At 53.8% G+C, this 21,145-nt stretch overlaps 1 protein-coding gene across 1 annotated transcript in view; it reads right to left on the reverse strand.

The window, feature by feature from the left end:
* Positions 1-21,145, reverse strand: part of NGEF (neuronal guanine nucleotide exchange factor) — a 43,692-nt gene that overhangs the window by 5,519 nt on the left and 17,028 nt on the right. The window contains exons 4-8 of the mRNA XM_059054388.2: positions 8,885-9,045; positions 7,236-7,388; positions 5,833-5,962; positions 2,923-2,997; positions 672-761 (exon numbers count right to left, since the gene is read on the reverse strand). Coding sequence (XP_058910371.1) covers positions 672-761; positions 2,923-2,997; positions 5,833-5,962; positions 7,236-7,388; positions 8,885-9,045 — 609 coding nt within the window. The remainder of the gene's footprint in view (positions 1-671; positions 762-2,922; positions 2,998-5,832; positions 5,963-7,235; positions 7,389-8,884; positions 9,046-21,145) is intronic.

A 21,145-nucleotide genomic window follows, 5' to 3' on the forward strand; every position in this document is an offset into this window, starting at 1 on the left:
AGAAACCCAAGCCCTCGGGGCCCTTAGGGTCACTAATGCCTGAAGCTTTACACAAAGTTGGGGGAAAGGTCAGTAACTTGTGTCAGATTTTCAAGTCGCCCACGTTTAAGAAACCCTGGCGCAGTCCCTGTCACATTCCTCATGTGAGCTGACTGTACAAGGCCACACAGCCAGCAAGTGAGAGCGGGCAGCTCCCGACTCCCTGCAGGAGACAGTCTAGGCCAGCGGCCCCCAACCGTTCTGGCACCAGGGCCCGGTTTTGTGCAAGACAACTTTTCTACAGAGGAAGGGAGCGGGGGGATGGTTCAGGCGGTAGTGTTAGCGATGGGGGGCGATGGGGAGCCATGGGGGGCGATGGGGAGCAGCTGTAAATACAGATGAAGCTTCGCTCGCTCACCCACGGCTCACCTCCTGCTGTGTGGCCCGGTTCCTAACAGACCGCAGGCTGTTACCGGTCCGCGGCTTGGGGGTTGGGCACCCCTGGTCTAGGCCAATGTGACGGCCCGGTGACTGGGGGCAGGTGGGGCCTTCAGCTAAGGGGTCAGGGCAGGCCTCGGTGGAGGTGATGCTGTGCTGAGACCCAAGGGCAGCCATTCGGCGAGCCCAGCCAGTGACCAATGCTCCAGGACAGCCGGGCTGGGGCGGGGACATGTGGCTGGGCATGGGCTCACCTTGATCTTAAACTCCATCTTCTTCTGAATGCTGATCATTTGCTCCGTGCGGCTCATTTTCCTGACGCCCTCGTTGCATGCTTTTACCACCTGGGACGAGAAGGAGGACACATCAGGCCACCCGCAGCCAGCTACCTCTGACCACTTCCTTCAGCCCACTCAGGCCACAGCTGGCCAGTCTCAACTGGGTCTGAGTTTCAGTGTAGAAAATCAGGGCCTTGTCTTTGCTGGGACATGAACTCCAGAGAACACATAAATCGATGCCGACCCCTCATGTCACCTAAGAGAGCAAATTTTGACCAGAAGACGTCCTTTCTCCTCTGTCAGACTGGAAATGCCCAAGCTCTGGGGATCAGGATCCGTCACACACTGTGGGAGGAGCACAGAGCCCCCGCCCGCCTTCCTGGGAGGCAACTCAGGTACCAAGGGACCGAATGAAACCACATTTTCTGGGACTTCTGGGGACTCATTCCGAGAGATGGTATCTGCACAGGATCTAGAACAGGGCCCGGCGCCCAGCAGGCACGCAGCACTTAGGAACGAGCCCAAAGACGTGCATACTAGGATGTCCCCCGCAGTGGCGTTCAGAGCAAGAAAAACTGTCCTCAACCTAAATGTCCATCAACGGGGGTTGATTAACGCTCATAAATCCACATAACCCTGTACTCTGAAATCAGGAAGAAGTGCAATAATTTTACATGCACTAAAGTGGAGGGAAAAGCCAGCTCATAAAGTACAAGCCCATCTGCAAAGAATACAATTGTGTGTGCAGGCGTGTTTGGAAAGGGGTCCGGAAGGGCAGCCACCAGCATGTTGGCAGTGGGGTGCGGGAGAACTGCTGATCTTTACCATCTTCTTTTCGCTTATGAACAGTTTGTGGATTTGTTTGTATTCAGCATCATTTTTATAAATTAAGGGAAAAAAACCCACCTTTATTAAAAAAGGTAAATAATGAGAAGCAAGCGTATACCTGGGAAATGAAAAGGAGATGAAAGCAGAAAAGAACTTGAAAACAGAAAACACTTGCCGGTGCCCTGAGACCCCTTGGGGCCCAGTGTGGCCGGCTGCCCAGTGGGGGCCAGAATGCAGCTCCCACTTGATCAGGTGTGTGTGTTCCAGGGGTGGGCAGAGGGTCCCGAGAGATGCAGCCTGGCTGGCCGGTCACTGACCCTCCCGGACCAGCCTGCTCGAGGCTCCAGCCTTTCCCCAACTAGGCTGGGAGGGGAGTGCTGTTTTTCCCAGTATCCAAAGGGTATAATCGCCAGAAGGAGTTTGGAGGCCAACTGGCCTGATTGAGGGATGCGAGGAGAGGCCACTGGGGGGAAGAGACTGCATTAAACTACGAAGTCCTCGTGGCTCCATGTGGCTGCACGTGGCTTAGAACCACCACCTGACGCCCACTGGGGCTAGTCCTTTTACCAAGCTGCTGCCACTGGTACGCTAAGTGGAAAGGACTTCCCAACACCAGGCTCTCGTCCGTTTCAGGGTCACCAGCACGACAGAGTGGCCCCTGCACGGCTGCCAGGAGTGGGCTCACAGCTCCAGCGGACACACTGGAGCCAAACACACGAGACAGTGCTGCTTTAAGACAAACACGTGGGAACAGACACATTCACTGACCCCTCCCGCACAGCCCCTGCTCTGCCAACAGCTTCCAGGAAGATCCTCTTCTCTCCGAGGATCAGGAGCGGAGATGCTTTCTCCACTCCTGGGCAGGAAGAGCCCAGGCTTGGCAGGGCTGGGGAGTCCTCTCGCGGGGTTAGGAGAGGTGCAGCTCGAGGGCTGGGAGAGGCGGGATCGGGGCGTCGGAGAGGCACACAGGGCAGAGCTGCATCAGGGCCCAAGAAGAGCCAGAGCCAGCCTCAGAGGTGGCAAAGGAGGCAAGAGCCATGGCTTTTGACACTGGAAACAGGTAAGGACAAGCGTGGGGCCTCCGAGGGCTGCTGAGGGGAGTGCCTGGGCCTGCGGGTGGCCACAGAGCGGGGGTCGGCGGGAGGGTCCATGAACATGTCTGCAGGTCAAGAGCGCCCAACCGGCCTGGTCCACCCCGCATGTCAGCAGCCTGGGGTGAGAAGGAAGCCCACCAGACATTTTTTGGACCCAGTGACTTCTCTGGATTGCCAACTATTGAAATGAATTTGCATCTTCCGGAGACACACGGGTGCAGGAGGGAGCAGGACGGGAGGGCGGGTCTGGAGGAGGAAGACAGCTGACTGGGAAATGTGGCAAAAGAGGAAAAAGCACGACTCACCAGCTCCAGTTCCCTGTGGGCATCCAGGGCGGTGCCTTCCCGCTCAGACCTCTCTTCCACCCTCTTCAGGATGTTCTGAGCACAGGCAAAGTCTGCATTTAGTCTCATCGTGTACAGCCATTCCTCCCCTCTCCGCCCCCTCTGGCAGTGGTAGCCTCCCTGCTGCACAGGTCCAAACAGCCTCGTGTGGCTGCAACATCCCCGAGCAAAGAGCACCCCCCCCCCCCCCCCCCCCAGTTACTGACAGGGGCGGGAGAACCTTCCACCAGCCAGGGCCGAGCGTCGCACACAAGCCTTGCCTGGCTCTAAGATGATAACCAGGAGTCAAGGTCTGCACGAGGACTAGCTTACGAGGGCCAAACCCGAGCCCCAGTCTCCTTACGGCAAAGGGGGCAACCAAGTGCGGTGGGGAAGGGGGAGGGCAAGGTCCGACAGTGAGGGAAGGATCGCTCAGGGCTGGCTGTCCCGGAGGTGAGCTCAATGTTTGCAGCTGAATCAGTGGGACTGCCGTTTGAAGCCAAGTAGCAACGACCCCGAGGCTTCGTTAACTCTGGTCTTATTGATAAAAATGTCTTTTTTCCAGTAGTTGGGTTTTCTTGAGTTTCGCCTATAAATTACAATGTTTGCGTTGGTTTCTGCCTCACGGCTCTCCCCGTGCCCATATTTCTGATCTGCTCTCATTCCATGAAGAGGTTTGGGTGCGTCTGAGCACAGCTCACCTCCCCCCAGCTGCCCCATGTGGTGGCACAAACGTCCCCAGCCACCTGCTGCCACCCAGACACCAGGATGCTGGGCATCCTTTCCACTCTCTCCTGAGCTCCAGACCAGACCCAGATCCCTCCCGCCGCTGCACGTCCCTCAGCTGCAGGCCCCCAGCCTCCCCTGTGCGGTCACCTGCCCCGCCTCTGCCTGCCAGCCAAGCCAGACACGTGCAATCGCGCGGTCAGCTCCGATGCCTCCTTACCCTCTCCCCCAGCAACGTGGGGTCACCAACCCTGCCTGTAACCATCCCCCAACTCCCAAATCCATCTCCCAGCGAACAGGATGGCTCAGGCCCCACCTTTTCTCATTGGGATAAACCCCATCTGACCGGGTCCTGCTCCTGGCCTCAGGCAGAGGATGGTGTGGCTTCTTCAGCCTGGTGCACAAGCCCTCCACGCTGGCCTCCTCTCTGGTGGGCCCCTCCCTATTTTCTGCGGTAACCGGTGGATCTACCTGGAGCACCCCGCCCACATTTACCCCTCGGACACGCTGCCTCTGAACCTCAGACCCCTGCTCGCACCCTCCACCCCACGCCACTGTCCTCCTCATGACAACATTAAGATAGGTCTTGACCTTAGTTTTGTTGGTTTTTATCATCCAGAAGTTAAGGTTTTTAATGTATCACTATATACTCTTTTCCTATAAATTTTTTTCTCTGCATAATTAGGAAATGTTACTGTCTTCTGTTTCATTGTTTCCAAGTTTAAAAAATCCACATGCAACTCCTTCAGTCGCGGTGTCCTATGACTTGGGCTGGTCCCAGCTTTCTCCCACCGTGCCATGCACCACCCCCCACCGCCCCGTCTGGGCTTCTTTTGACTCGGGTTTCTTTGGTCCTAGGCCTCCGAGAGCCCCTTCCTCCCAGGCTCCGACCTCTCCTTTCTGATACTGCCCTTCTCCTGTGGAACTAGCTGCCCACGGCCTTTGGCCTCCTGCCTGTTTGACCTCTGACCTCCCCTAACTGTGGGTCACAGGTCACCATCTCAGCCCATTCCTTTCTGAGCCACAGCCAGATCCACACCACCCACTTCATCTGCCTGGTGGCTCGGGGGTTCCCTCTATCCACCAGCATGCGGAAGGCACAAGGGCTTTCCGCCCTGTCTTGCTTGGAGCCTGACTCTTGCAGACCCCCCTTCGGGAAATCTCACCCTCTGCAGGCTCCCCCGACTCCAGCTCTCTTGGACTGCCTCTTCCCTCGCCGCATTCCTTCTCGGGCACGATGTCCCAAGGCTGAGTCTTGGGACCCCTTTCTCTCCATCCTTGGTGGTCTCTCCTATTAAATACCACCTTGATGCTGAGGGCTCGCACCCTGACTTCTCCCTTTGACTTTAAACTTGGATATGCAACGGCTCAAGGTCCTCCCAAGCTCAGCTGGTCCAACACTGAACCCCGCCTTCCCCATCTCGGGAAACAGCACCATCACCTGAGCTGCTCAAACCAAAGAGTCTCCTTCCCTTTCTCTCCACAGTAGCAAGTGCACAGCTCAGTTCACTGATTTCCCTCCAGGATCTCCCCCCCACCAACCTCCACGAACCCACCTTTCTTTCTTGAATTTTGCTCCTTAACCCCTTCTCCCATCTCCACTCCTGCCCTCCTGCCCGACACCCTCCACACGGCAGCTGCTTTGAGCTCTTACCAGCATCAACTAGATGGAATGACTCCCCATCCCACTGAGGATAGAACCCAATGTCTTACCTGGCTCCTTAGGCCCCTGATCAGCCTCTGCCCATATCTGCACACCCATTCCCATCATGTTCCCCCAGCTCACCGCTGGCCGCCCTGTCTCTGAACCTTGCTGCCCCAGGGCCTTTGCATAAGCAGCTCCCTGTCAGATGAATGGCTCCTCGCTGTCAGCCAAGTCCTAGCTTAAATGTCACTCATCCGAGAGTCTTTCCTGATCCCCCAACTGGCAGTGGGCAGGCAGTCACCACCATCATGTCACTCTGTTTCACCGTCCTCAGCCATGACCACTTCCTGGTGTGTGTGTGTGTATCTCCCCACCCTCCGCCCCACTGCTTGGCACATAGTAGGAGCTTAATTAGGATTTGTGAAACAAATGGACTTCTGGAAATGGAAAGCCAGCCTGGAACGACCAAAGGAAACAGCCTGCAGCAGGAGAAGTGTGTGTCAGGGGAGAGAGGCCGGTACCTGGACCAGCAGCTTGAGGCGCGTGATCCTCTGGAAAGGCAGGATGAGGAAGGAGGAGAGGGGCAGCCCCCTGCACTTGGGGTCCAGCTCCAGCTGCGCGATCAGCTCCCGAAAGGCTGCCTTCTCCTGGCTGGGGACACAGACAAGAGAGTAGGTCTCTGGCTCGTGGGAGGCGCAAATCAGAGGGGGTTCCTCCCCGTCCTCAGCCTCCTAAGAACCAGACAGCCCACAAGCACAGAAGATGCGTCGATTTCTTCTCTTCTATTTTTTTTAATGGAAAATAAACTGTTCGTGTACAAGTCAAATAACAATAGTGACTTCACATGCCAGGCCCATGAAGACTTAGTAAAATATGCTGTGTGTGGGAGGGCAAGAATTCCTTGCGTGGCCAAGACTATGAATCAGACGCAGAATTCGATGATTTACCCAGCAGGAAACGGTGGCAAGGTAAACCCACGTAATGACAGGAGCAGGCAGCAGGCTGGAGACGGCTGCAGGGAGAAACTACGCTACTCCTGCCAGGTGGGGATGTCTCGTCTACAGACGGGCTGAGCAGTGGGAACCACTGCTGGAGATCAGACGCGGGCCCTGGACTGCCCGTCGTTAGGGACACGGCGCTCAGGCCCAGAGAGTCTGCTCTCTCGGGCCACACCAGTGGACCCCTGGGCACTGCAACATCTAGAATCCTGTTCTCCTGTGTGATTGTCTTCTCAGTGTTCGTCCTCAAAACTGGTATCCCGATTCCCTCAAATCCCAGTTTCAAACCCCAAATGTAAAACACCCAAACCCCTGAACACTCAAACTTTAAAACATCCCCAGTGAACTACACGGCTTGATGGAAGGACCCAACGAAGCATAACGTCTAGAGGTTACTACTCGGAGAGTCCTTTGGTGTCCATCAGTGTGCTAAGAACATATCACTGGTTAAACTGTGGTTGAAACGTGGTACAGAAATGTGAAGAATTCAAAAGAGGCAAGTTTATGAAAAACTCTCTCATCGACAGAAACCCCAAGAAAGTTTACAAAATGGGCAGATTAGTAAATTCAAGCGCTTTGCTGGAGAACCACCAAAAAGACTCCCTCCCCCCAATCCTTGCCTTGTCTCTAGTTCAAACCACTTTCCTGCCGTCTTGGGCCTCGAGTTGTCCTCTTGGCCTCAAGCTCCCTTTTCTAAAACTCACAGAGCTTTGCACAGCCATCTAGACACAGGTCCAGTGGGCGCCATGGCTGACTGTCCCGGGGTCAACATTTTCCTAGTGACACCGAAAGCCCCAGAACGTGCCGGAGTTGGATGCTGTCCTGGGAAAGCAGAGACCCAGGGACCACAGCTCAGTGTCAGCACAAGAGGAGGAGGCTGCTGGGGCCATGCCTGTGCTATGGCCCCACCGCCCAGCCATACTCACAGCAACTGCTTGTAGGTCCTCTCCTGGTAGGTCTGGTTGCTGACGTAGGTGATGTAGACGGAGAAGTGGTCGGCGGCGTAGAGGTACACAATGTCACACACGTCCGAGATGACGATGTTCTCCTCCATCCGGCGCTCCAGCTCCAAGAGAAACCTGCAGCGGGCAGCGGCTGGGTTAGGGGTGGCTGGCTGCGGAGACTCGGGACATGTCTCCACCAAACCAACCAACACGACAGGAGGAGGTCCCAGCGAGGGGGCACATTCCATCACATCACGGAATTACTTATTCAGTTTTTTAGGTGGGTAGTGACATTAGGAGCATTTTTAAAAGGGAGAGACCTCATCTTTTACATCCATACTGATGCTTTTACAGTTGAAGTGAGATGACGATGGGGAACTGCTTCAGAAGGATCCGTGGGTGAACCTAGATGCTGAAGCGTGGGCTCGTTACACTGGTGTCTCTACTTCTGCATGTTTGGGATTTTCCATAGTAAAATAGAAATAGATACACAACTAAATAGACACCCCTCCCCCAGTGGGGGTGAGCAGCAGAGACCGAGGGGTCTCCAAGGCTGCTCTGCTCTTAGTCACCTCTCACCTTCCTGAGCCTACCGGGTGGGGGGCTGCCATGAGGATCTGGGGGCTGCAAATGGAAAGGTGGGGTGTCCATGTGGATGGGGACCGACTCAGGAGGGTCCATGGAGAGCCACACATGGGTGTGGGTTTGCTGCTGCCCGTGTGCTATTTCACATCTGAACAGGCAGGGTCGGACCAGCTCATAAAAGCTGAGTTCTGGGGCCTCCCTGGTGGCGCAGTGGTTGAGAGTCCGCCTGCCGATGCAGGGGACGCGGGTTCGTGCCCCGGTCCGGGAGGATCCCACGTGCCATGGAGCGGCTGGGCCCGTGAGCCGTGGCCGCCGAGCCTGCGCGTCCGGAGCCTGTGCTCCACAACGGGAGAGGCCGCGACAGTGAGAGGCCCGCGTACCGCAAAAAAAAAAAAAAAAAAAAAAAAAAAAAGCTGAGTTCTGCACTTTTAGCTGCAAACCTCCCCAGGCTACAGTGAAAAGGGTAATTGGATCTTTTATCCTAACAGAATGACTGGAGTTCATTTCTTCTTTGCAATAATCAGTCAATAGATGTCTATTCCTCCTCCACTTAACCTCAGCCCATCCTTCTTTAGGCAAAAAAGTACAGTCCCAATCGCCACCTCCATACACTTGCAAACACCACACAACTGGAGAAGAGAAAGTGTAAATCCAGGACTGCACTCTGCGTCGGCCCTCAGAGGGTCTCGGGCCCCGCACGCACCAAGCCAGGGCCTTGTGAAGTCAGGATAAAGAGCATCTCACACGGACACCCCCGGACCAGGTCGTGACATCCGCCACTGATATGCCTGACTGTGGGAGACACACGGAGCAGCTGTGTGGCCGAGGGGGACCTGCAGGCAGCCGTCTTGTCCAGGGGGACACAACGGGCCTCCTTGCTGGGAGATCTCTGGATTTATATATTTAGTTATATCTTATTACAGAAAATTCCAAACATATAGAAGCAGAGAAGCCAGAGTAACAGGCAGTGCCACCAGCCCCGGACGTGCCCCAGGCGAGGAGGAGGGATAGGAAGGGGCCCCACGAGGACCGGGGCGGAGGCTCACCGCTCGCTGACGGCCATGACGTCCAGCACGTTGGAGAAGAGGATGTGCGCCTCGGACGGGTGCAGGATCTTCTTCAGGCGCTCGTTCTCCATGAAGTGGGACACCAGCAGGTTCAGGCTTTTGTAGTAGGAGGCCTCGGAAGTCACCAGCTCGAACATGGCCTGGGACGTGAGGAGGGCCAGCGGTCAGCACCCAGGACTCGTCTCCCCCCGCTCTCAGACAGATGCAAAGGTTTTACTTTAGTTTAGTTTTTTGGCCGCCATGCACGGCTTGTGGGATCTCAGTTCCCCAACCAGGAATCACACCTGTGCCCCCTACAGTGAAAGCGCCGAGTCCTAACCACTGGACCGCCAGGGAAGTCCCCAGATGCAAAGGTTTTAAAGTGAAAGAAGACTGCTGTCGGGGTCTGCGCTGGCAAGGGCTCTGCCATCCGCGGCCGAGACCGCTTGCCCCGCTCACACTAGTGGAGCCAGAGACAGCCTCGTGTCCAAGTACGGAACAAGGTCAAACACGAGGGGCCAGCCATCTGGTGGGTTCCCGAAAGCTGCTAAGGGTGACTCAGGACTGTTTCCTGGTGAGGAATGGGTGATAGAGTCAGCAGTAGAAGGGCCTCACTTCTACACGCCCAGAAAAATGTCTGGAAGGAAACAGGCCATAATGTCAACCACAGGTGTCAGTAGGGGGTGGGGTTTGGGGGTGACTTTTACTCTTTTCTTTTTACCCTTTCAATTGTCTAAAAATTGAAGAATGAGCATATATTGTTTCTTTCATGGTCTTATTTTATAATGTAATCGATAAAGCAATTTTCATTTTGAAAAAGAGAGAAAGAAGACAGAGAAAGAAATCCATAATCTGATAAGCTTTTTGGAGGCGCCTTCATTCTCTATCATGATTATCACCTGATTATTGAGTCTATGAAACAGCAAACTAACCGGACCTCCCTTCCCTCACGTGTCATCTGTGAAGCCAGGGCAGTAGTTGCTGGTTCACCCTCCTTCCTCGCTCTCAAGCAAACCCATGACCCTTCCTGAGACCACCCTCACCTTCCTCTCCCCCATCTCTCTCTGCTGTTCCTCAGCTTAGGGTGGGTTCAGGTCGGGGCCCACGGTGGCTGCCCAGAAGGGACAGTGTAGAGGGATGAATTGTGTGCCACCCAAAGCCGGGTCCACACGCTGCGCTCCAGCACCTGTGAGTGTGAACCTGTTTGGCAAAAGGGTCCTTGCGGAGGTCAGTGAAGGATGTCAAGGTGGGGAGACCATCCTGGACTGAGGGTCTAAATCCAGTGACAGGTGCCCTTACAGGAGAGGTACAGAGGGAGATCTGGCAGACGCACAGGGAATAAGTCCGTGTGAGGACACAGGAAGAGGCTGGAGTGATGCTGCTTCAAGCCAAAGAACAAGTGGAACCACCGGAGGCAGAAAGAGGCAGAACGGCCAACACACCGATTTCAGGCTTCTGGCCTCTACAATCGGGGGAGAATAAATTACCACCCAGTTTGTGGTCATTTCTTACTGCAGCCCCAGGAAGCAAGCACAGACGGACAGAGGAGGGCTGGGAGATGGGACAGCAATGAGTGAGGGGGCCCTGGTCCCTTCCCAGTGTCCCGACCACCCCACATCTCACTCCCTTTGGGGTCCTCCATCCTCCCACTGGCCAGAACCCTGACCCAGGCAGGGCTCAAGGCTCTGGCCACGAAAGCTAGTGCTCCCGGGGCTAGGAAGGATGGTCGAAGGAAGGGAGACAGGGAAGGGAGAAGGGAGGGAGGGCCAGCATGGGTCCCAAACACAAGGCGCTTTCTCGTTCCATCCTCACTGGTCCCCCAGGAAGGACATACAGAAGTTCGCATTCCACTAAAAGGAGACAGATGCAGAGGTTAAGGAATGCCCCAAAGTGACTGCTGGAGGGTGGGAGATTCAACCCAAGGTTTTTCCAAGTTCTGGGCTCTGCCAGAACCCACCCCTGCTGCCTTAGACTCAGGTAGAGCGGGGATTCAATGACGTCTGCAAGTGGCCTGGCCTGCTGGGCAGCCGTTCTGCTGATTCCCTGCAAAGCTCGGACAAACAGCCAACCTGGCAAAGTACTCTAAGATAAGCGACATCTTTGTAAGTTGGGGACGCTTAACAGCATAAAACTGCCCGGCACCGCTGAGAAAGTTCACACAGAGCTCACGCCAGGGTGGCCCGCAAATGACAGACCATGGGCCACAATCAGAGGAGAGCCCAGCGGTCCCCTAGTGTCTGTGCCTCACTCAAGACAGTGAGAGGAGGCACTGAAACGAGCTGGCGGCCTCTCTGTAACTGTCCCCACGTCACAGATGCTTGGTCTGCTTAAAGATACGAAACCACACAAAGCACATCCCGCTGGCCCCACTCACGGCAGAGCTGAGGCCTCAGCACAGAAGGCCCCACCCTCTGTTCTGCCAACGTCCAGCCAAGCCCTGCCTGGCAAGGCTGAGACCGCGCTGGTCAGGAAGTTTCTGGAAGCATCTCTGTTACAGATGTTGAAAACAAAAATCACTTTCCTGCTGCTAAATTTAAGTTTCTTGCGAAAATGTCAGGCCATCGCAGCTTGCAAGTTCTAAGCAAATATAACTAAAAGAAACAAAACACCCCAAACTGAGACAGATGAGTGTTACAGGTACCAAGAGAGGAAAACACCACCATGCCCAGGATGCAGCCCCGCAGATAAACGTCTCCCTGAGCGACGCCCGCGAGGCACAGCTATGGGATCACACGTGGGAAAGGTGACCAGGCCCCCGAGAGCATCACCATCCCGATTTCCGGGAGGATGAGGGGTCGGCAGCCGCCGGGCGGTGGCGGGTGGGCCTCTCAGCCGCCGCCACGCAGCGGGCGCTGGGCCTGGATCACTGCTCCTGGACCCCGGCGGTGCCCCTTCACCACAAACTCACCCTCTTTCTCCGTTTACAGGCGATTAGTCATCCGTGGAGTTTTGTTTTCCAGGGTGTTTGTCTTTAATTTATATGTCAAACTACTTGCCACATCAATATGGTCGTCTTTTCCTCATCAACATTACGTTTACCCTCAGTCCTTCAAGCCTTTGCACGGCGTGTGGAGCCCACAGGGATCCAGGCCCTGCTCTCACTCACCCACTCATTCGTTCGTTCGTCCGCAAACGCTGACGAGCACCCGTCCAGGCACCCGGCACTCCTCCTCCGTGAACGCAGCAAACTCCCTGCTTCCATCCCAGGGCAGCGAAGGCAGAGCAGACAGGAGTAAATGCCTCCCGCTGGTGTGAGGGACGCCACGAGCCGACGGGAAGAGGCGTATGCGCGCGCACGAGAGTGTGTATATATGCGTGACTGTGTGTGCGTGAGTGCGTGAGAGTGCGTGAGTGCGTATACGTCAGCGTGTGCGTGAGTCGCTTACTGCAGAGAATCCCTCCTTGGTGAGAGCAGCGGGTGCTCCGCGGCCGGGCTGGCTAAGGCCCCGCCCTGCCCAAGGCCCCGCCCTGCCCACCGCCCGGCTGCAGGGCTCACACGGGGCCGTGATCCTCGGCAGCTCGGTTAGGCCCGAGTTTTCTGAGTCACAGCTTGGCCTCCCATCGGTGCTTAGTGCTGGATTATTCCGCTTGGTGTCTGCCAACAGTCATGATATGCTTCCCGGGTTTTTTCCAGCCCCGCTACTACTAAGCCCAACTCCCTCCTGGGTTCTTTGCCAAGGGTAAGAGCCGGTCAGCTCTGGACCCTTCTTCGAGGGGCCAGTCCAGGTGGTTTTGCAGCCAGTGAGGGCTGTGCTGGGCCTGGTGTCCACCACAGGCTGCTGAGGAGCAGGGCTGTCAAGGCTTCGGCCTTGGAGTTAGCCAGAGAATTGCTTCATCCCACTAAGCCTCAGTTTCCCCGTGTGCAGAGGGAGGACCACAGTCCCCAGAGCAAAGGCCCAGCCGGAGCCGGCCCATCTCAAAGCGCCTGGCAGACAGAGGTCTGGGGTCGTAATCCATCCGACATCTGTGTGTCGTCTTCACAGGACCTCAAGTGCTTCACGGATGGAGCTCCAGCCAGAGGGGTCAGGGAGGGCCTGTACCAGGAGGTGACATTGGGTCTGAGTGCCAAAGTATGACCCGTTCAGAGCAGGGGTGTGGACATCAGCTGGGGGTGGGAGACAGGGTGGTGGAGAGGGAGCTGGGGGAGGGGCCTGGTGGCCAGGCCACTAGAGGGGTCACGTGGGGGCAGAGCAGGCTTCTGTGTACAGTCTTAAGTCCACCCTGCTGGCTGCCGTGTGGACCAGAACCACACAGCCTTGCGTTCCGGAGTCCCGGGGCTGCTCGATGCTCCTGGGTTCCGCGCGTGTTCTCGCCGCTTCCCCCGCCGGCCTGTGGATGAGAAGCCATGCCTGTCTCCCCACAGGCTTGGGAAGAACTGGATTATATTTTTCTCAGTAAACTGAGATTTTTCTCCAAAAAAAGGAAACAGCGTATCAGAGAAATCACCGGAGTTCCAGCTGAGACCATGGCCACAGTCTCATGAGCTGAGGGGGTTCAGCTTTGGTCGGTCAGCATCTCCCCCTCCCTGGGGGAGTCCAGAAACTTCCGAGCCTGCAGACCCCAGGCCAGCCCCGCACCCCACGGACGCACAGAACCAGGACCCCTCTCCCGATGCAGCCCAGGCCTCGGTGCTGTTTGGGTTCAGGACCCTCACGCAGCCTTGGGACTGGAGTGGTCCTGAGTCAGGCCCACCTGGACCACCCTAGTCAAGCAGTGTATTTGAAGAAACAGAGGAGACCCCTTACCCATCAGCAAGGGGATGAAAGAGGAAGCCAGGACACCAAGATAAGTCTGCTTCTGATCAGAGAAAGTGAAAAAAAACAGCCCCTAACACACAAAAGAGCACTGTCCGTTAAGAACTCAGTGTAGGGCTTCCCTGGTGGCGCAGTGGCTGAGAGTCCGCCTGCCGATGCAGGGGACAAGGGTTCGTGCCCTGGTCCGGGAAGATCCCAAATGCCGCGGAGCTGCTGGGCCCGTGAGCCATGGCCGCTGAGCCTGCGCGTCCGGAGCCTGTGCTCTGCAACGGGAGAGGCCACAACAGTGAGAGGTCCGCGTACCGCAAAAAAAAAAAAAAAAAAAAAGAACTCAGTTTACTGACCCACAATTTCCTGTGATCTAAGACAGTTCAGCCTATGGTATCTCATTTTCCGACGCAGGTCCTCATGGTCCAGGCAGGCAGCTCACATCAGCGGCCGCCACACTCCACCCTGATGTCCCCATTGGTATGGGTCCTTCCTTCTTACAGCATCAGCGAAGCTCAAGGCTGAACAGTCCTTTGCCTTGTTCTTTACCTGCACCGTCTCCTCCTTACAATTCAGATTCTCTGTGGACCCCGTGTGTGGTCATTCTATCCCGATTTGGATTGGTTTCGGCTTCCTGACCTTGGTGTCAATGCTTCACAGTGGTCTTTGATGCCATAACCTTTATTATGATGCTGTTGCGTGGCCTGAGTCACCAGGGGTCAGAGACAAAAGCAGGCTGACCGAGGACAGACGCTACCCAGCACCTCCCTTCACCACTGTTGTTGTCTGGTGGGTCATTGGCAGAGCCAGGAAGCAAAAGCATCCCCTTACCCCTAAGGGTCCCAGGAGGCACCTTCACCTCTGCCTGCATCCCAGCTTCTTTCCAGGACAGACTGTCTGCAGTGGCCAGGACTAAGCTCTTGTCTGAGCATATGTACAGAAAGGATCTTCTCAGGTAGCCTGCATTTTCCCACCTGTTATGGACTGAATTGTGTCCCCCAAAATTCATATGTTGGAGTCCTAACCCCCGATGTGACTGCATTTGGAGATGGGGCCTTTGAAGAGGTAATTACAGTTCATGTGCTCATAAGGGTGGGCCCCTAATCCAGTATGACTGGTGAACTTACAAGAAGAAGAACAGACACCTGACACCTCTGTGTAAGGGATGCACATACACAGAGGAAAGACCATATGAGGACACAGTGAGAAGGTGGCCACCTGCAAACCAAGGAGGGAGGCCTCACCAGAAACCAACCCTGCCAGCACCTTGATCTTGGACTTCCAGCCCCCAGAACTACGAGAATAAATGTCTGTGGGGTAGCCACCCAGTCTGAGGTATTCTGTTATGGCAGCCCAGATCATGGACCGGAGGGTGAGGGCGGGCGGCCCCTCCTGACACAGGACACACATCCCTCAAGGAACAAGGCAACGTTCGACATTATTCCAAACTGCCGTAAAGGAGTCCTGGGACCAGAGTCCAGAGGAAGGAGACATTCTCTGCAGTAGACTCCCAGGTCACTGGGGAGGTTCAGACCAGAATGATGACTGTTCATCAGTATTCTGTAAAACAGCGTGTACTTCTTCCAAACAATCACACTGGGGAGAAAAAGGCTGTTTTGCAAGATCTGCTGTGCACTCCCCAATGCCCCTTTGCAGGTTTGGGCATCACTTTCTCTCCAAATCCAGGAAACTCTTGGCTACATTTCTCTCTTAGTCAGTACCTTCCTGTCTGAGACACATTGGTGGGTGTGACACTTCATTGGGAAACAGTGGCCATCAACGTCCTTGTTCTCTCCACCTTGTCTATGCAGGGTTATCAGAGATAAATGGCACCAGCGGGCAAATAATAGTAATAGCTGCCATTTGTCCAACTCCTAACCTGTGCCCGGAGTAATGCTGAGTACTTCCAAGGTGTCACCTCCCTCTGTCCTCACTGCAATCCTGGAGGTCACCAACCGTCCCCACTGTGCAGATGAGAGTGCCGAGGCCACACAGCCAGTGAGTAGCAAAACCAAGGTTCACACCCCATCCTTCTGACCTCAGGGCTCTGTGTCTTGACCGCCCTGCTAGGGATGCCCTTCCACAGAAATGCCCAGGCTTTCCTGTGAGCCTGCAGGCCTGCAGTGGCGCCAGGCTGGTAGCCCCTCTCCTTGCAGGTCGGTCTCGGTCTGCTGTTATTTACGCAGAAGCCACTTCCTTCCCACCCTAGGCTCTTTCCAGGTTCTTAATCATCTTTTTAGCTTTACAGGGTGCTTTCAAGTAGGTGCTTGATAATAAGCTTGTTAAGAGAAAACCTCTAACCCAGTGCTCAAATGCGAACCAGGCCTGGTGCCGGGTCGATGGGTCGTACGGGGGGGCGAGCCGCGCCCAAGACTCACAACTTCCACCGAAAGGCTTGGCTCCCAGACCTGTCCTCCTCGGGGCCGTCTGTGTCTCTTTACAAGGACACTGTTAGCTGTGCCCGTCGTTCTTCCTCCTCTCCTGGCTCCTGCTGGCCTGAATGTCCGATGTCCCATCTCCTTTACCAGGTGGCTTCCTGAAAGGCCTGGCCTCGGTGCAGCACACAGGAAACTCCAAGTGTTTACTGAGCACCTCCCAAGAGCTGGGGGCTGGGGGCCGCGGGCACTGGGGATTCCTGAGAGGACCAAGAGCTGACCCCTGCCCCTAGGAGGTCGCCGGCTCAGGAGACCACAGCTGCTGGGGGGCTGGAGTCCGTGCTGCTGTCCTGCCCTCCTCACCTCACTCATTCCACAGACATGTGCCCAGAGCCACCTCCAGGGAGTGGCTCGGCTTGATGCTGGGGACACAGGACACAGACACACCAGGGAGGAGGCGGCTTGGACACAGTCAATGACAGCTCTGCAGTGATGCCCACGGTGGAGTGGGAGGGGGCTTTGCCATGGCAGGGGGAGATGGGGAGGCAGGCAGCCGGAGAAGGCTTCCGGAAGGGGCTGTCAGAGTCAAAGAGCCAATAAGACTTAGCCAGGCAAAAAGGAAAGAAAAAAACAACCAGCATTTCTCAGCCTGGTCCTGCAACCACAGGTGTTTGTGGAAATGCAGATTCCCAGGAACCTCCCCCAGCCCCCCGCGTAACCTTTAACAAGATCCCCAGGTCGCTCTGAGGCATGGCAGAGTCTGAGGACCCCTGGTGCCAGGGCTGGGGGCCCCCAGCCCCAAAGCCTCCCCGGGTACCTTTCTTTCGCACTTATCACCTTGAGTGCTAAGCGTTAGGGCACCTGCCCGATGCCAGACTTCGCTGTTAGTGCCTGGAGGGTGGGAGGAGATGGAGGCAAAGCTGGGCCAGAATGCCAAGGGGTTTGCGAGGGGTGTCCCTCCTCGGGCTCAGGCTGCCTTAGAGGCCATGGGACGTCACAGTCCAGGCTCTGTGCCCTTGTGCTGGTGGGAGTTATGACCACTTTGGTTGGCTGCAGGCTGAGCTCTGCGCCCAAGATGCTCAGCCTCTGTGCAGACCACAGACCCCAAAGACAAACCCGTGGCCCCCGAGGGCCTGAGGCTGCCCCAGCCACTCAGGCGAGCTGCCTCCCCTCTCCTCGGGGGGTGTCAGCAGGAGCCGGGGAGCGGTGTCCTCCGTCAGAGGCCGCGCCTGCCCTCTGCTTTGGGCCTTGAGCCCTTCTGCCGCCGGCAGCAGCCGCCCTGCGTGGATCTGCGTCCTCGCTCGCCAGACCCTGCTTCCCGCGTTATCCTGCTGCCCGTGCATAATGCTTTCCTCACTTCTGCGGCTAGAAGAGTAATTCATACCCCTCAGAGGCATTAAAGTGGACAGAAGTGACTCCGAAAAGGCTTTTAGTTAACAAGCAGCCCCTGGGCTTCCCTGGTGGCGCAGTGGTTGGGAGTCCGCCTGCCGATGCAGGGGACACGGGTTCGTGCCCCGGTCCGGGAGGATCCCACGTGCCGCGGAGCGGCTGGGCCCGTGAGCCATGGCCGCTGAGCCTGCGCGTCCGGAGCCTGTGCTCCGCAACGGGAGAGGCCGCAGCAGTGAGAGGCCCGCGTACCACAAAAAAAATAAAAATAAAAAAGAAGCAGCCCCCAGAGCCTCTCTCTCATCCTCGAATAATTACGATGGAGTCAGATTCCAGAGCCCAGGCTCTGCTGCAGCATGGTCTCTAGTCCGTGTGGGAAATGCAAGACCAGGGGCTTCCACGGGGGCCACGGGGCCTCAGCGTCACCCAGGGTGATGACAATTAGTCCCGGGGTTGCTGTGGAACTAGGGGTCACACATTAAAGGTGAGTTGGCACGCAGGCCCTGGGGGGCCCAATGTGCCTCCACACCACCAGCTGCCCAAACCGAAGCCTTGGCAAGCTCACACACGTCACAAGCCAATTGTTACGTTTTCTCAAGACGACCTGGTTAATAAGATAACTTACAAAAAAGTACACACTAAAATTTTAAAAGACACATGCTTGAAAAGATGCCCAGCCTCATTCACAACAAGAGAAATGCAAAGTAAAACCACAACACAGTATCATTTATGATCTTGCACACTGGTCAGGATAAACTCGTTGGATGCTGTACCACACTGGTGATAGGGAACCAGCACACTCTCATACAGCTGAAGTGTGAAGACAACTTGGCAATATCTTCTCAAAATTTAAAAAGTATGTAACCTTTAACCCAACAGTTCCACTTAGCAATTCCCATAGTATTCCATTCTACAGATCTGTCTTTTACTACTATAAATAACGCTGCAATGAACATCCTTGATACACAACATTTCTAGTTGCAGTCCATCAACAGGGGACTGGTTAAATAAATTATGGAACATCACAAACAATGGAGGTCCATAAAGCTAGAAAAAAAAAGTAAGAAAAGAAAAGAAAAAAAAGAATGGGGAACTCTGGGCTGATCTGGAAATACTGTCAAAACATTTTGCTAAGTAAAAAAAGAAAAGCAAGGCACACAGCAGTGTACATAGAGTTTACCATTTGTGTAACACACACACACGCACGCATGCACGCACAAGCACGCACATACTGGCCCTGAGGGCCAGGAGTTGGTGGGGGAAACTATTTTCGCTGTAATTCTGTTTGCTCTGTTTCAACTTTATATCTGGTGCATAAATTATTTATCCAAAAGATTTCCTTTAAAAATGATAAATGGTAACATTGTCACTTTGCTAAAGTAGGTATAGGTGCTTGCTTTCTAAATCAAATAGAAGAGGAGCTATCTGATATTTTGGGTGGTGGCTCCTGTCCACCTTAAATCATGGGGCAAAGATCCCTGCCCCCTCTGAATTGGGGATTAATTTGCTGAATTGTTAGGGTTTGTCCTACAGAGAGAAATATATGATTCAATGAAAGTTGGTAAATAAAATGATCACGATTCAATTTTCTGATAGAATTATATCATGTTAAAAACCGTAAGTAATTTCCTTCTAAAATGGACTGTTTTCTTTTGGAAAAAAAAATAAGTATATTTCATCTAAGTTGTGAAAACAAGTTGAAAAACAACAAAAATACAACTCTGCTTTCAGAGGCTGAGCACACTCAGACTGTGAGTTATATCCAAACTTGCTAGCTCCCTGGGAAGTCACTCCCTCCTCGTTCCCAGGGGGACGAGGCTGGAAGTCTAGTTCGGGCACGTAGGGGCGGTGCCACCACAAGTGCCAGCCTGGGTGGACCGCCCCCCAGGAGTGTACATGTAGCCCTGTTTCCGTGGAGATGCTCAAAATATCATTCCCGGCTCATTTTTCGAGCTGTGCACAGCCAGCCCCCCAAGATCAGGGACCATGTGGAGTCCGTCTTTATCTGATCCGGGGACACCACCCATGCCAGCGGCAGGAGCGACTGCTCCAGGGACGGTGCTGCGGCCAGCACCTCCAGCTTCCCCTTTGTTTCTCACAGTGTCAGCTGTGTTAAAAACCGTAAGTAATTTCCTTCTAAAATGGACTGTTTTCTTTTGGGAAAAATATGTAAGTATATTTCAGTTCTAAGTTGTGAAAACAAGTTGAAAAACAACAAAAATACAACTCTGCTTTCAGAGGCTGAGCACACTCAGACTGTGAGTTATATCCAAACTTGCTAGCTCCCTGGGAAGTCACTCCCTCCTCGTTCCCAGGGGGACGAGGCTGGAAGTCTAGTTCCGGCAAGTGGCGAGTAACTTAACGTAACTAGTGGCGAGTCAAGCGCTGCCTGACGGTTTGTCGCAGTGAGTCTCCCCACCTCCCCCATTCAAACACCCAACCCTTCCCCAGCTGCCCCCTTCCTAACTTTGTAATGTGAATATCTGTCTACTTATTTTCTCAAACCATTGTGTTCTGAAACAGTAATTGAGAAAGCATTCCAAATAGGAGAGTGGGAACCAAGCGCTTCAGAATAAGTTAAAAAAAAAAAAAAAAAAGTAAACCAAGAAACTCCTACACGACATCTAAGACAATGCTTTCCAATTTCAGCTGCCTAATTTTTACTTTGAAAAGGAAGTGGAAAACATACAATTTTATTCTTAAATCCTGATTCTTCAGTGACTGATTAAGACTCAGACCCACCAAAAGGCCATCATTTGGGGGTCTTTTCCTTGCGTGAACAGTGGTTCATTGGGACCTGCTGCTTTTGTAGCTAAAGAAAGAGGTGTTCCAACAACAGACTGAGCTGCCAGTACAAGTTGCCCCACTTGCTCTGATAAATGAAAAGATGATCTGATGCAGAAGTCACTGATTTGGAACATAAAGTCTGAAGATCTCAGTGTTGTGTTCATTGCCAGATACTAACAAAATAGAAAGCAGAAACTCACATTAAGCTCTTTAAAATAAATATGAAAAGTCGGTCTATAAAGACTCAGAGAGAGATGCATTGAAGCCCGTGTGCCCTGTGCTGTTCACTACTGCATGTGACCGCGGTTATTCTTAGGTCATCCTAACTTACTTAAATATCTTGATCTCATCCATTGGAAATGACAAAAATATAATTTATTAAATATCTTTAGTTTCTATGACCACTCTTCTATACATGTAACGTTCTATCCTGCATTTTAAAAACAATGTTATTCCTTCATTCTTTGAAATGAAAAACATTTCATTTCATTCTTTGAAGACATGCTTTTAAATGTTTGTGCCTTTGTACAGTTGTACACCGTCTTACTAAATAAATAATTTCCTATCGTTGGGCAGTTAGGGTTCTCCCTCCATTCTTCCCCTAATTTTTGCTTGAATGGACAGCCTAATAAGTATTCGTGTAAACTTCTGATTATTTTTCAAGATAAATTTCTAGAAACAGAAACACTAGATGATAAATAAACATGTTCTTGTAAGGGGGTTAATACAGCACTGCTATACTCTTTCCATCAGCTGTGTTCGAGAGAAGTCATTTAAAAATCCCCCCAACGCTAGGTTTTAAACATATTTATACTGAAAAGTCTCTGCCATCTGAAATGCCGGTGCCTCAATGTTGCTTTAATTTGTACCTCTTTCATTACCAGTGAGTTTGATTTTTTCCCTTTTTTCATTTAATCACCCGCCACTTTTTCTATGAGAATTGTTTTGCCCATTTTTCTTTAGGGTGCTTA

The sequence above is a fragment of the Kogia breviceps genome, chromosome 2, assembly GCF_026419965.1.
Source record: "Kogia breviceps isolate mKogBre1 chromosome 2, mKogBre1 haplotype 1, whole genome shotgun sequence".
In the NCBI taxonomy this organism is placed as follows: Eukaryota; Metazoa; Chordata; class Mammalia; order Artiodactyla; family Physeteridae; genus Kogia; species Kogia breviceps.